Source organism: Plecotus auritus, assembly GCF_963455305.1.
Source record: "Plecotus auritus genome assembly, chromosome: 6".
Taxonomy (NCBI): Eukaryota; Metazoa; Chordata; class Mammalia; order Chiroptera; family Vespertilionidae; genus Plecotus; species Plecotus auritus.
In genome coordinates, this window is record NC_137773.1 from 7,464,900 (window position 1) to 7,480,153 (window position 15,254).

General features: G+C 49.7%; 2 protein-coding genes across 3 annotated transcripts in view; one reads left to right on the forward strand and one right to left on the reverse strand.

The window, feature by feature from the left end:
- DOCK2 (dedicator of cytokinesis 2) overlaps positions 1 to 15,254 on the reverse strand; it is a 373,091-nt gene that overhangs the window by 163,986 nt on the left and 193,851 nt on the right. The window lies entirely within an intron of this gene.
- Positions 1 to 15,254, forward strand: part of INSYN2B (inhibitory synaptic factor family member 2B) — a 103,164-nt gene that overhangs the window by 78,784 nt on the left and 9,126 nt on the right. For both annotated transcript variants that reach the window (XR_013961004.1, XM_080676535.1), the window contains exons 2-3: positions 10,611 to 12,865; positions 13,992 to 14,066. Coding sequence is in view for 1 of the 2 variants with exons in the window: in XM_080676535.1 (XP_080532661.1) it covers positions 11,529 to 12,865; positions 13,992 to 14,066 (1,412 nt within the window). In the remaining variant the exon portion in view is untranslated. The remainder of the gene's footprint in view (positions 1 to 10,610; positions 12,866 to 13,991; positions 14,067 to 15,254) is intronic.

Here is a 15,254-nt window from a genome sequence, read left to right on the forward strand (position 1 = left end):
TGTGGGGAGAGGGCATAACCCCCAGAGGCTGGAGTTGGGGTCATGATGGGGCACTGTGGGGGCTTCAGGAGGGAACCTCCTCTCAGCAGGAGAGGAAAAATGAATGCCCTGCCTCTCTCCAGGATTGGGGCAGGAAGAAGACTCGGTGAGTGCAGGTAGCTAGGTGAGGACCCCAGAGCCCTAGTGAGGGGGGCTGCCCATCTTCGTGCCTTTCTCCATCTCTTACCCTGGAGCATGAGGAGGGGGCTGGAGCTGGGTGCAAGCTAGGCAGCTGCTTGAGATTTGTCACAACCCCTGTAGGGACTTGCAAATCCTGGGATGTTGCCCTGTCTCTGTGTGACCCCGGGGCCCAATGCATAGTGGTAATCATGGTAAAAACAGAACAGTGGCAACCCCTGTTTATTGAGCACCTACTATGTGCCACCCATGATACTGGCTGGGCACACCATTTGCTGGTCTGAGAAATGAGGGATGGGCTCATTAACAGCACTGGAGGCCTGTGCCCCTGCAAACTGCTGGCTGCACTGAGAAAAAAGTTCTCAGTGCATCTGTGATTAGATCAGACCATCCACTTCCCCCCTGCTCTGCTCCTTGTGAAAAGTCTGCAGTGTAGGCAGGGATCCAGAAGCGGGGAGCCTTCACTGCAGCTGCCTGCCAATGCTGTGCGGCACCGAGGTGGATGGAGCGCTGCGGAGTCCAGGGCTTGACAATTGTCCCTGGCAGGTGTGCTGTGTGCGTCGCTGTGGGCGCTTCTGCTGGCCCTCACCCCGGGCACCGCTGACGGGCACTGGCCTCCCTCCAAACCCCATGGAAGCTCCTCATCTAATAAAATTTTGAGGTCCTTTTGGTCCTGCCAGACCACACCCATCTTGGGCAAATCTCTCCCCCCCCCCCCCGCCATGGTTTCCTTATCTGCAACATGGGAGCCATAAAGCCTGGTCCTGGTGGACTTGGTGTGAGGCCAACATGGGCCGGTGAGTCTGAGACGCTTCGGAGGCCTTGGCAGTGCTTTTAAAGAGCAGAGGGTCCCGGGAGTCATTTTTCTTTTGAGTATAAGTTCTAGTATTTTAATCAACCAAATGTGTCTGATTGGATTACACAGGAGCATAGATTTCTCAGAGGGGGAAGATTTCCCAATTTTATTCTTAACAACTCCAGCAGCCGGATGATGTTACCAAGTGCAAACTCTGACTAATTAAGAGGGGAAACAGAGATCCCAGGTGCCCCCAAACCAAAGAAGAGGATGCTCCGGTGGAGTTCCCCGCCTTCTTCCACTGCAACTGGGTCCTCCCCACGTTGAGACGGGAAGTATCATCACCTTGATGTTGAAAAGGAGCCTCGCAGAGTCCTGGGCCAGCTCAGCGCCCCGCTAGAGCACCCGTGTCCAGGCGTGCAAATCCCTGCCTGCCGAGCTTCTTGCTGGCTTTGCTGACTTATCTGATGGAGCGGGGCAGGGGGGGGGGGGGTGAGACAATCACTGCTGTGTCCCCACTGCCATCCGCACACCGTTAGTCCTTTGATGTCAAATCCTAAAGGCTCTTTCCCATGTCTGAGCAGGCAGCTCCCCTAGCGTCTGACCCCAGGAAGAGGAAATCAGATTCTTTAAACGTCTAGGAAGCATAACCTCAAAAGCGGTAAGAAAATGTCCCTAGTGAGGTAGTGGGTGGGAATGCGTGAGAGACACCAGTAAAGCCTCCTGGAAAGTATCAGAGCCCAGGACAGCACAGAGCTCCCTGCTTCTCCTCCAGGAGAAGAGGCGGGGCCAGCGGGTCGGCCACTGCAGCTGACGGTGGTAACGCTTTTCCCGGGGGAGAGCAAGCTGGAGGTGACCTTTCAGAAGTAGCAGCAGGAGCATCCAGTGCCTCTGGCCTGGAACGTGTGACCCAGAGAACTGTCCCCGCAGGGCAAGTCCCTGAGGTTTGTAGGAGAGGCAAATCCAAGAGAGACCGAGTTCCCATCTTGACACTGAACAGCTAAAGGCTGAATCGCTGACCCAGAAGCACTTTCTAAGACACAGAGAGAAGGAGAAGGCAAGAGAGGGGGCCGAGAGGAAGAAAAGAGAGGGAGAAGGGGATGAGGATGCGGAGGCAGGGGTGTGACAACACGGGATAAGGGAGGCGGCAGGGTGAAGAGCTGGGGAGGAGGTGGAGAACAGAATCAGGAGGAGGGAAAGTGTAGGAGAAAACAGGACTGGGGGAGAAGCAGGGAGAGAAAGAGGGGGGAAGAGAGGGGGGGACGGGAGCGGGAAATAGAGGAGAGAGAGGAGGGAGAGCCGAGGGCGAAGGTTTCAGGGGGATTTGTAGCAGCTCCGCTCTGAAGCTAGGCTGTGGGTTCAGTGCTTATTATGTTTACCACACTCTCCTCTCCGCTGATTTCCATGCCTGAAACATTTTATGATTTTTTAATAAAAGGAAGAGGAGAAGAATGAGATTGCGAATGAAGAGGAGGTTGAGGAATAATATCCTCCCTGGGTTTTTGACGAATGTAATCAGAGGGCTAGAGTGGGAGGAAGAAAGGAAATAGTGTTGGTGGCCTGCCATCACGTGAGGCCTCCGGGCGCAGGAAGCCGGTCTCTCCACGAGGTCTGATTCTAAAGGAGGCGCCTGTCCCTGAACCAGGTGGAGGCCACGGTCCCTCCACCATCACCGCTGCCCTGGAGGACAGCGGCCTGCACCACAGCATCGTGTTCCACTACTGCCTGCAAACTCAGTGGGTCGCCTGAGAGTTCAGCAACGTCCCCTGAGCTCTTGCCCTGCCGGAGACCGTGCGGGGGGTAGGGATACGAGACAGCGTCCCTGTTCTGGGGAACGTTGTAGGTAGAGGAGAGCTCAGAGCCTCCGTTTCCCCATCTGTAGAATGAGAGGGCTTGTCTCGGTGGCTTTCAAACCGAGCTTGCTGGGAGCCCTGGGGTTCCAGGGTGTGGCTCAGAGTGACCGGGCGTGCACTGCTTCCTGTGTTTTCTAGAACAGCTCGGCTTTATTCTGTCTCAGATATTAGGATTGGGATCAAGCTTGGATTTAGAAATAAGATCCCATTGCTAAAGGAGGACTGAAAACCACTGAATGGGACATCCCCCAAGGTGTAAAGTTTTGAAGTTCTCTGTTCTATTTCTAAGCTTGTATGACTCCTTAGAGACACTATAAGAATTCATTCACTCATTCTTTCAACAAATGTTTACTGAGGTTCCTCAATAAATGGGACAGAGATAGCCAATCAACAAATAAACCAACAAGCTAATAGGACAGAGGGCCAGGGGAGGGAGAGGAGGCTGGGGAGGGCCTCCTGGAGACGGCATCCTTAGAGCTGAGGCTTCCTGGGTGAGGAGACCAGCCTTGGAAAGGGGAAGAGCGGTCCAGACCAAAGGAGCAGCCAGCAAGGAGGACAGATGACGAGAATGAAGGGGGCATGTCCAGGGTCGGGGACCAGGTCAGAGAAAGGAAGGGGCAAGTGGCAGGAGATGAGATGGGGCGGGGGTGGGGGAGTGGCAGGCAAGGCCACGTGATGCAGGGTCTTGCAGATTTTGTCAAGACTTTGGGTTTTAATTTAAATACAATGGAGTGCCTTTGGAGGGTTTCAGAGAGGGGCCTGGTATGATCTGATTAAATTTTATAAATATCACTCCGGCTGCCATGTGGAGGGTGCACGGTAAAGCAGACAAGGCAGGAGACCTCACTTTTGGTGGCACAAATAAGAGATGATGGAGACTTGGGTACAAATAGCAGAAACTAAGAAAAGGAGAAACATGGCGTGTTTAAAACAGAAGATTTCATGATCACTGTATCTTTCTAGGCTCCAAATATATGAGTTTTGATTATCGTTTGGTGCCTAATTCTGCCCCCAAGTCAACCCACACTTAGTAATTCCAGGAGGCAAAAAGAAAGCCAGTTCCCTTTGGCTTCTTGACCATTTGGGGGAAATGCAGATTCACAAAGACTGCCCCCCCCCCAATTTTATCAGCCCCTCTGCTCCTTATTGAGAAAGCTGCTGAGGCAACTTTCAAATTGAAAAGACAAAGTCTTGGACCACAGACATGAACTCTGATTTCAGATGGGTACGCGGTGATACTCGCCAACATCTGACCACCAAGCAGCTGAATACAGGTGGAAGTGAAGGGAACTTTGATGTGAAGAACCACAAGACCCAGGAGTAAGCGATCAGTAGTTATTTTTATGGTGCCTCCTACAAACTTATACTGTGGAAGATATAAAAGTATAAGACATATTCCTAAGAATGCTATGAGAGAGAGAGAGAGAGAGAGAGAGAGAGAGAGAGAGAGAGAGAGAGAGAGAGAGAAGAACACATCCTCTAGCTGGGGAATCATGAGCAACACATTCAATGGTTAGATATCTGCCTGGCTAAATGCTGGGGAGACATCTGATGGGCCCAATGAAGTGGGAAACTTGGGGTCTCCGCTGGAATCCTGAGGCTGGTACCGGAGTTTGGGTTCCAGTCCCGTCTCTGTGACTCAGGACAGGCCACCTAACTCTTCTGCAGCTGATTCCACTTCTTTAAAACCGGGGTAAAGCTTCCCAGCTTGCTTAGTAGGGATTACAAGGAATTTGAAAATGCTTCGTATGTTGTAAAGTGTGATATAAATAGGCAGGGTTATTATTACTGACTTGAAGTACAGAAGGAGAAAGGAGATAGCAAGGTGTCAGCAAATAGAGCTTTCCCTGAAAAACAGAAACCTAATCAGGTTTCTCCCGCTCAAAAACCATTGCCCAAAGCAGGGGTTGGTAAGCTGTGCCTGCCCCTAACCCCCAGGCCAGATCTGGCCTGATGCCTGTTTTATAGATGAAGTTTTATTAGAATACAGTCACAGCCATTTGTCATATTGTCTGTGGCTGCGTTCTTGCCACACACAGAGTTGAATAGTTGTGACAGAGACTGCAAGGCCAGAAAAGCTGAAAATATTTACTATCTGGCCCTTTAGAGGAAAAAAAAATTGCTGACTCCTGAAGTAAAGGCTAAAGCGTAAATCCCATTTAAAATGTAAGTGCCACTGATGCTTGAAGCCGGATCTGAATACATGAGATGAATCATGTAACTTCCTCCATCCACGTCATCCCCTACTCTGTACAGCATTATGCACCACCACCCAGGTACTGGTTCTATTTGAGGTGGCTCTTCAAGGCCCCTTCTTTGTGCTGCAATAGTACTCAGGTCTTATTCATTTCTGTAATCTCCACCATGTTTGTCACAGTGCCCAGGTCATAGCAGCTTATCAATATGGTTTCACCAAATTCAATGAGTCATGAATTGAATTTGGTGAAACCTTAAGAGCTAGCATGATAACTAAATGACAGAAATAATTCCTTCATCCTTTAGATCTAGTGATTGTATATCTTTGAAAGAGAAAGCAAGTTGGAAATGGATTAATTTGTTGTTTAATAATTAGTCACACAAATATTTATTCCATGCCAACTATACAGCTATTCCATGCTATAGAAGCTAAGGCAAATAGGTAATAGGGGATTATATTCATTCCCTTGACAAGAATTCACTTAGCACGGGCTCTGTATCAAGCTGGGTGTAAGGGCCAGGGGTTCAGAGTGGACTGTGACCAGTGTCTGCCCTCAGGAGCTTGCAGTCTAATTGAAGAGGCTGAAGGTCAATCACTGTACAGGGAGATAATCGCAATGCCAATGTGGTACATGAAGTATGGACATGGCAGGGAGAGGGCAGGATTCCTGGGAATGCCATCCTTGTTCACTGCATCCTGAAAATTTACTCACAGCTTACTCCCCAGAGGGAAAGTGCAAGGAGCAAGATACTCTCATGAGTATCGCATGGTCCCAGTTGAGTTCTATCCATTAGTTCTATCTGATGAGCTAACATGGACCATGCCGACCCTGTTATGTAGATGATCCGATTTAATCCTCACAACAACTCTATGTGGTTTTACAAAGGCCAAGGCACTTGTTCCAGGTCAACAGTCAGGAAGTGGAAGATGCTAGTCAAGTGAATCATAGGCTAACGCCTATGCACTCAGTCTTTCACTGCAGAGCCTAAAAGCCACAGCAGAGAGCTGGGAGTCTAGTCCAGAGAAAGTCCAAAGTTTAAGCCCTACAATGATAGTGCTAAATGTTTCTGTCACTACTAAATGGACGCGATTTCATGAGAACCACCCAACGTGGACCACACATAGTTCATGGTTGGACTATAAACAGTCGCTGGTGTTCAGTAAGTCAACAATCGAGGGAGGAGAGAATAAAATGTCACAGCAATAACAATAAAAAGATCAGCAATAACTCCCAGACACGGGGTGTGCAACAGGCTGCCACAACCGCCTCCGGGGAGCGATTCTGGACTCTGGCCAGGATGTTAATTAAGCCCTAACCACCAAGGCCCAGGGAACCCCCTATCAATTAGTGGTGAGCTGGGAGCCTGTGAGACCTGAGGCCTATAAAAGGCTATTCCCTTTAGCCAGGTGTACTCCCCAGAACACGTCTATGCAAAGGTCCTGGAGGTCAGTGGGGCAGAAGAATTGGAATATAAATATGAAACTTTTTAAGGGAAAATTTTTATATTATATTTACTATGCTTCCTAGGTTATGTCTAAGACACAAGAGTTTCCATATTCGCTTAATTGTTCAAATGATCACGTTTAACTTTTCATTCTTTATGCATACCAGAGGTAGTGTAAAACCAATACATATATGGGAAAATGCCAAATTTTAAATAAATTGCATAATAAGAAATTGTTCTCCCATTTTATTGGCAATGATGAAAAAAAAAAAGTCATCAGAAACTGACCAAACACAGTGACAAAGAGGCTCTGCTAAAAAAGGCGTCTCATGCAGTAATAGTGGGGTTACACATTAGAACTTTCTCGAAGGAAAAGTGATAATATCAACAAAATGTAAAGTGTATGGGTACTTCAACCTACTAATTCTTCTTCTAGGAATTTACTCCAAGGTTCACCAAAAAAATATTACTTACAGGATTATTCATAATACCAAATATTTAGAAACAACCTATTATCCACAAAAGGATACCATTTTAAAAAACCATGGTATAACTAGACAACAGAGTCTGGTTCACCTACTTAAAAGGAGGGTGTGAATCTATTAGCCATAATATAAAACTTTCTCCGTGCTGTTCAGTGTTTTTAAAGGCTTCCCGTGAGCCTGCATGGGAGTGCGATGTGCGTGCCTGGTGACCTGAATCGCATGCATACAGAGTGGCTCTTTATGGATGGGGAGATTTCAGATGACTTTTTTTTTTCCTTTTTTGTTAATCTTCATTATTTGAATGTTTGCAATGCACATGTAATATCTTTAAAAATAGAAAACCAACTGTTTTTGAAGCTCAAAAGAAAACATCTCAAGGATACATAAACTGCTGGAGAAAAAGCAGGGCTAAAACCAGAATAATGGCTGACTTTCAGAAGGAAAGGGGGGAGGGACTTTGAAACCTGCCTGACAGCCTTGCACCGGAAGTCCCTTCCCAGTCCTGGAAGAGGCAGGAAGTACAGTGGTCAGGATCCTGTGTGCACGGTCAGTCCTCGAGTTCAAATGTCAGCTCTGGCACTTGCCAGGTGAATGACTTGGGGCAAATTACTTAACCTCCTGTGCCTCAGTTTCCCGATTTATAAACAGAGATGCTGAGAGTACCTGCCTCTATGAATGTCAGAAGGATTAAAGAAGAAAGTAAAGGAAAAACAGCTATCACAATGCCTAGCACATAACCAATGTTCACTAAACATTAGCTTATGAAAACCAGCTTCAGGCCACTGTAGTCAACGTGAGTTAACTTTACCAGAACAAAACACTAATGAACAGGAAGGGAGAGGGAAAAGGTGGAGGACAATAACCTAAATAAATCCACAAAAGTAGACAAATAAATATCTAGGCTCTGCAGCCCAAGAGGAGTAGCAGGTCCTCATGACAAGCTGACAAGTCATTTGCATTATAGATGGATCCTGTTCTCTTACAGGCCTGGCTACTCACTGCCCCACAGCGCTGGGTTAGTTGGTCCTTCTCAAGGGAGCCGGGAGCAGGGAAAGCTGAAATTGCCCTGCTCATTACCTAGTAATCCCTGAAGAAAGAAGAAGACTCTAAGGCTGAGAACCATAGACAGAATGTGCACTATTTTATGACATTCATTTTCTTTTAAAACTCTTTGGTCAACCCAGGCATGCTTCCAACTTGTCTGACCCCAGTGTGATCCCTTGAACTTGTAGTGAATAGGTTCACTTTGCCATGTAGGGGCAGGGGCCTTCTTATTTCTCAAATCACTGATATCATCTGTCTGCACTCAGAGCAGATCCCAAGGGGACAAAGTCATAACCTCACGGCTAAGAACCCAAGCTTTGCTTCTTTGTATTTCAATTCTTTGACTTGATTCTTGTGTTCCTCTATTCTGTTTCTGGGTCTCTGTATAATATTTTTTATTTCAGTCAGTGTATGTTTAATTTCTAGTTGGTCCTTTTTCATATCTTCGAGGGTCTCGTTATATTTATCGGCCTTTTCTAGGATATTCTTAAAAAGTCTTATAACCGTGGTTTTGAATTCTATATCCAGTCGTTTGTTTTCCTCCATTTCTTTCGTTTGTGATCTGATTCTTTGACGCCGCATTTTCACTGCTTCCCTGAGTTGGTAAGGTAGATTTGTGTGCTAGGTTTCCAATATGGCCCAGTGGGTCTGCTTCCCCAGTTAACCTGAGGTGGACACTCTTGGTGCACCCCTTTGTGGACTGTGTGTACAGCCTTGTTGTAATTAAGTCTTTATTGTTGTTGGTATCACTGGGAAGAATTGACCTCCGGGCCAGTTGGCTGTAAGGATCAGCTGTGTCTATGCTGGGAGAAGTTCGGTGCTGGAGACAGCCTTATAGGATTAGACTTGCCAAATTGCAATAGCCTCTGTGCTCACCTTGGATGGGGTGGAGTCTCAGTCTTGGCTTCCTGTCAGCCTTGCCCTTGCACGCATGTGCGCTTTCAGTCCTCCGCCTTCCCCAGCTCGAGTCTCCGCCTGAGAGTCCAGACTCCCCCCACAAGAGCGTGGGTCCCCAGGGGCTCGCCTGGAACTGGGGTTCACTGCAGTCAGAACTGGGGCTCAGTGCAGTCAGGATCCTCTGACTCCCTTCCACTAGGGAAAGCCTGTGGCAACCTCCGCAGCCTTTGTGCGCACTGGCCCGCGTGCGCCTTCAGACTTCTGCCTTTCCCAGCTCGAGTCTCTGCCCGAGAGTCCAGACTCCCCCCGTAAGAGCGTGGGTCCCCAGGGGTTCACCCAGAACTGCGGTTCAGTGCAGTCAGAACTGGGGTTCAGTGCGGTCGGGGGCTTCCTTCCCCCTTCCGCCAGAGAAAGTCAGCCAGGCTCTCAGCCGCCCTTCCTCTCTGCGCGCACAAAGCCCCTTCGCCGTACCTCCAATTCTCTGTGAGCTTTTCTCTTTCCTTCTAGTTGTAGAATTTTCACTCAGCCAGCTTTCCTGTGGTTCTGGATGGTGTCCGTTCTGTCTTTTAGTTGGAGTTTTGAAATTGTTGTGCGAGGCAGCAGTTTAGGTGTTTACCTATGCCGCCATCTTGGTTTCTCCAAGAACCCAAGCTTTGGAATCGCAGATATCTGGGTTCACATTTCAGTTCCTTCACTGAGTACTTACTCTCTCTGAGCCTCAGCTTCCCCATCAGTCCAGTAAGAATCCTGACACCTGAAAGGTTATGTTGTAAGGATTAAGTGAGATGATGCAATAATAAAAAGGCAATGGAGTATAGAGGTTAAGAGTAGGAATGAATGAGTTCCAGCTTAGAACAGCTCCGGGCACATTAGTGAGTTCTCAGTAAATGAGTTGTTATGATTAATGCATAAAGCCCTCAGCACGGTAAAAATAAGTGTTCAATAAATGGTAACTGTTATTGTTACAAGGCACACTTCCCAAAGAGAATTTTATGCACATTTATCTCCTGGAAAGCAATTTAAAAAATGAAGACATTAGGGAAGATCTTGTCCCCAAGTAAACGCTACAGTCATCGCAGAGAGAACTCACTGTCCTGTTGCCCTGGCAGGGGACCCTGGCACCCCTGTGCCCAGGTTCTCCTTTGCTTCCAAAGGACTTCCATCCAGCCATCCGCTCTATGAACACATGCCCATAAAGCAACCACAATAAGCCCAAAGGAGGGCTGGGAATACCCAAGGTGGCTCTGGCCCTGCCATCCTGGAGCTTACGGGGTAGAGGCACATCAAATGAATACGCGCGTGCGCGCGCACACACACACACACACACACACACACACACACGATTATTTAAGGACGGCTGCAATTGGTGTTATGAACTATGTGATGGGAAGGTGTAATGGTCTATCGCTGGAGGTGTACATGAGGGAGGAGTCCTTGGGAAGGCTCCCTGAGGAAGTAACATTTAAGCTAGGACTTCGGGGATGAATAGGAGTTGGCTGGCAATGCCCAGGAGTGAAGGAGGAAATGATCAGGCAGATGGGCATTTAGCTCCTAGGCCCTGCAGCCACAAGGTGACGGGGTAACAGAAGGCAGGACAGTGTGATTGACTTGCTCCTAGACCCTCCACTCAGCAGCACCCCACTGGGTGGATGGAATTTGGAGAGAATCCCAGGTCCTCAGGAACTGCACTCTCAGTTGTCGTCTCTTCCTTTTCAGACTCTCCTTGCCCGCTGGCAAAGACAGCCAAGCCTCAGACCCACAGTGCCGGGGCCAAGGGCCAGCCTTTCTCAGCTTAGATTCCCAGAGGCTACAGCCACGGATCACTTGCCCACCTATGAACCTGAGCCGCGTGTGAACCACGACAGGGACTCTGCCCTCTGCATGGCTTCAGATGCCTCACGCCTGTCCTGGTCACACCCCACCGGGTTTTGTGAGGCTGTTTAGGAAGATACGTGTCCCCCGCTACAGGAAAGGGGCAGAGTATGAAAGGACACAATGGCTCTGAGGGTGGGATCTGTAATTGACAGAAACGGGGCGGCTCCCTTAGGAGCATCATGGATCATCAAAGAAGCCGACCCCCAGGCCACTGATTTCTCCGCCTGTTTACATGCCCTGGCAAGAAGATGTGTTTAAGTGTCCTGTAGTTTTACACTGGAAACTGATGCTCCGGGAAAGGAAGCCGCCCGTTCCAGACGTAGCAGGTCTCTTTTGGAATTCACACATTGGGAGTCTGGCGCTATCCCCTAAATGGTACTTTTGTTGTCTTTTTGTTCAAGGCGGCAAGCTTTTCCCAGGATCGGAGCCGCCTGCCAGCCTCTCTTGATAAACAGCCCACCAGCTCTCTTGGTAGATTGGATGTTTAATAATTAGCCTAACTCATTGTTTATCTAAGTGGCAATTATCGCTGCAATGAAATAATATTGTAACTGCAGGGGAAGCATTGCGGATAGCTCCTGAGTGGAAGCCACGGGCTGGGGATGGCCCACACGGCCTCCTCCTCTCCGAGGAAAGGGCCGCTCCATCTCGGCTGGCAGGTCTCTGTGTCTGAGATGCCAGCACTGGAGGCTGCTCCCAAGACCTAAGGACATGTGCCCAGGACACGTGTATGGTCCCAATCCTGTCAACTGAGGCTCAATGGCCCAGCAAAACACGAAAATGCGCCCGGTGCTGTTGAAGCGGAATAGCCTGGAGTCGGTGGCGTTCGCGAAGCAGCCGCACCACCGCCGCAGCAAGTCTCAGCAGGTGCGGTTCAAGGAAGATGGGACCAGTAAGCCTCCTCCTGGCCTGGCCGGGGTGGATGTCCACACGACCGAGGACCCGGCTGTGATAGGCAAGACCCAAGCACCCAGACACCATCCCCTCCCCGCCTACTCGCTCTCCTTCCCCCGGTCCCAGAAGGCAGGGGGCTTCCGGAACATCGCGATCCAAACCTCCCCCAGTCTCAGGAAGCATTTCCCGATCTTCAAAAGGAAGAGACTCACAGCCAGTAAGTCCCTGGTGGAAATGCCAACAGCATTCCAAAGTGCCATCCAGGTCAATGGCAACCTCTCAGAACAGGACATGGTGGCTTCGGACCTCGCCTGCTTACGGCTGGCGCAGCATCTTGAGGACGGGCCTCGCAGGGTCCAGGTCTCGCACCCGTTTCTCCCTCGAATGCCCAAGGTGCAGAGCAACGGGCCGGTTAGCATATGCTTGGAAGCGGGAGCTGGGAGAGCCTCAGAGAAAGCAACCGCTGCCATTCAGGTCCCAGATGATATCTATCACAGCCCGACCTGGGCAGCTGGAGAGCCCGCTCTCAGCCCAGACAGGCCCGCAGAGATAAGCAACTCCATCCACCCTTTGGTGGACCTGTGTCCAGGTGATGGGCGAAGAGTGCTGCCGTCAGATTCCGAAAGACCCCCCTCCAGCTTGAACGCCACCAGCGGTGCCACCCCCATGCCAGGCACAGGCAAACTTAAACCTGAATTGCTTTTGCCCAAAGACAACTCTGGGGACACAGACTTTGGCCCACTGTCATCTCTGTCAAAGGAAGCGTGTGTTCCCTCGCCACCACGGACTCACGGCTCGCCCTCGCCAGGCTCCCACGGACAGCCAGCCCATCCAGGAGGGGCTTCGGACTGTTCGTCAGCGAGCAGCAATCTCCAGGACCTGCCGTCACTCAAACCGAACCACCCGTCCAAAGCTGGCCCTGCGTGTCAGGAGCGGACAGCGAGGAACCCCACCCAGGCGGACACCCTGGAGTTTCGAAATTGTCCAGGAAACGATCACCTCCCGTCCTCTCGTCCAAGGAGGGAGAGCAAACTTCAGAGCAACAGGGAGATAAGCCAGATTCAACTGGCCCGGGGCGAACTCTGCGACCTCCAAGGCAGGCTGCAGTCCGTGGAGGAGTCCCTGCACTCGAACCAAGAGAAAATTAAAGTCCTTCTGAATGTAATTCAAGACTTGGAGAAAGCTCGGGCTCTCACAGAAGGGTAAGGTGATTTGCTTTTTATATGAAAAACTACTGGGTCCAGTCGCTTGCCAGGAGAGGAGCAGACAGAGAGAGAGCATTGGTTTCCGTCAGTAAAATGTCCCCCAAAATGCCTGCATTTCAGTTGTTTCCCCAAATCCTAAGCAATGGCCTCCCTTAATTCCAACTGGGCTTCATTCAATTCTAGGCTTTGGTGGACTCCCACGGCTATTTGTTTTTGTTTCCAAATATCAACAGACTAGAGACAAGGGGGCGAGGAAGCAGCAGGGCCTAAGAGGATGGTAAGATGTGGGTCCAGTTGATAAATGGTGGGGGGAAGTGATAGCCCACAGGTACTGCCCCCACCCAGTACCTCGAAGCAAGTCGCTGCGTTTGCAAAGGATTTTGGTTATTTGTGTGTTTGTCACAAAGGATGCGAGGTGGCCACCAAGCTTACTGTTGACCTTGCCCTCCACTGACCAGTCTCAGGGTGTGAGCCAGGCCATCGCTGACCAAGGCGGTAGAAACTGCAGTGAGCTCCCAATTCTGCGGAGAGAACAAGCCACACGGTGCTGTCCTGGGTGACTCAGCACCGGCCTGGGCAGGGGAGGCAGCTACTTATTTAGGTGTGACGTGTTCGTCCCTCGAAAACGCGCTCCCTAAAGACTGAGAGGAAGGAATGGTGACGCTCATCCACACAAGGGAAGGAGAGAGCTGAGGAAATTAAGTGACATTGGCTGAGAGGAATCAGAGTCAGCATTGCCTTGTGAGAGAACAGCACTGAGGTGGCCCAGAGAGACACACACTGGACTAAGGGGTTGGGAGTTTTAACAACCTCCCCCCACTCATTTGCGAAGTCCCTCGGTGTCCCTTCTGTCACGAGGGGTGAAGAAGAGCAGGCTCATCCCCAGGATTGTTGTCAGCGTGAGGAAATGCGCAGATGTGAAAGTGCATGAACGTGTATAAACCCTCTAGAAACACGAGGTCCCATTATCGTGGCTCCTTGTGTATTTGTAATGGTCACGCGGATTGAGGGCCCGGCTCTCCTGGGACGGGCAGTGCCACACTGCGGGAAGGAGTCAGTAGGCTGCGTGCATCCCCTGGGACTTTTGCCCGTAGATTTATCCAGCAAATGCTCTATCTTGCAGGCGCAACTTTTATCGAACCGGCCAAGATCTCAACAATTGCAGTACCTGCCAGAACACGGCGTGCATCATATACAGGTACCTGGCCACAGTGGAGGCCGGCTGTGGAGCGCGGAAGCTACGGGTCCACAGAACCTTCTCATAAACTCTCTTAGAGGCAGAAAGTCAAAAGAGAGGCAAAGACAGGAGGTCTTTCAATACCCGAGACTTAAATTAAATACCAAGGTGTTTAACTGTGAAACGTTAACATCTGGTTCTCAGGCAGGCATGGCTTTGCTTTCTTACAATAAGGCCTCTGAGCACATCCTTTTGATAATGATCCTACACTTACTGAACACTGAGTACTGGCACCTTACTGAGCTCTGCGTGCACAATGGCATCTCATTTCAAACTTTTACCTTATGAGATAGGCATTCATGTCCTTGGGGAAGTTAAGCCCCGTGACCCGGCTCACATACAGCATTTTCTCAGGCTCAGGACTCAAGTCCAGACCTTTCTGACCCCAAACCCTGTGGTCCTGATTATTGCACCTCAATGCCTCTTCCTCAACAGCAGCTAACAGGCCAAGCACTTACTATCCGTCAAAAAACATGCTCAGCACTTTGCATTTCTAAGTGCATCACTTCCTTCCAGCAGGGGAAAGACTGCTGCAATAAAGTGGGTTTTTATAAGTAATAGAAGGAAAGCATCATATAATAGTGAGAACAGTCAAAACCCCCAAGTCTGGGGCTCAGTTTCCTCATCCATAGGGTGGGGACTATTATCCCTGTACAGAGTTGCCACAAGGAGCAAATGGGGTAATATATGTGAGTGCCTTTTGTGACTGCAGAGCTCTGTACCAATCCAAGGCCTTATTATCGTTATTACTAGAAAGATCAATGCCCCCTGAGCGGGAAGCCCATTTCAGTGGCCTGGTGGAAATGCAGTCAAAAGCAGTCATTTCAGTTGATGGCATCTAATTCTGACAAAAGTGTACGGTTTTGCTTTCTCTATTACGTTTCTCTCGGATGAAAAGGGCAGCCCAACCGGGTTGCCTGTGTCTTCTAAATTCTTCTCATTCTCTCCAGCAGAATCCCGAGATTTTGTCCTAATAAGGGATGGGAGGCCTGGCGGTCAGAAGGCCCCTACACTTAGGCAGGGCCTTGGGCATTTCTTTCATCGAAATGTCAGTTCCTTTCACCTAGGAGCCTCAGAACTACATATTTTCACCAAATGGCAGAATCTTCAGGAGCGAGCGCAGAAAATGCCCTTTACCTCGGTGCGAAA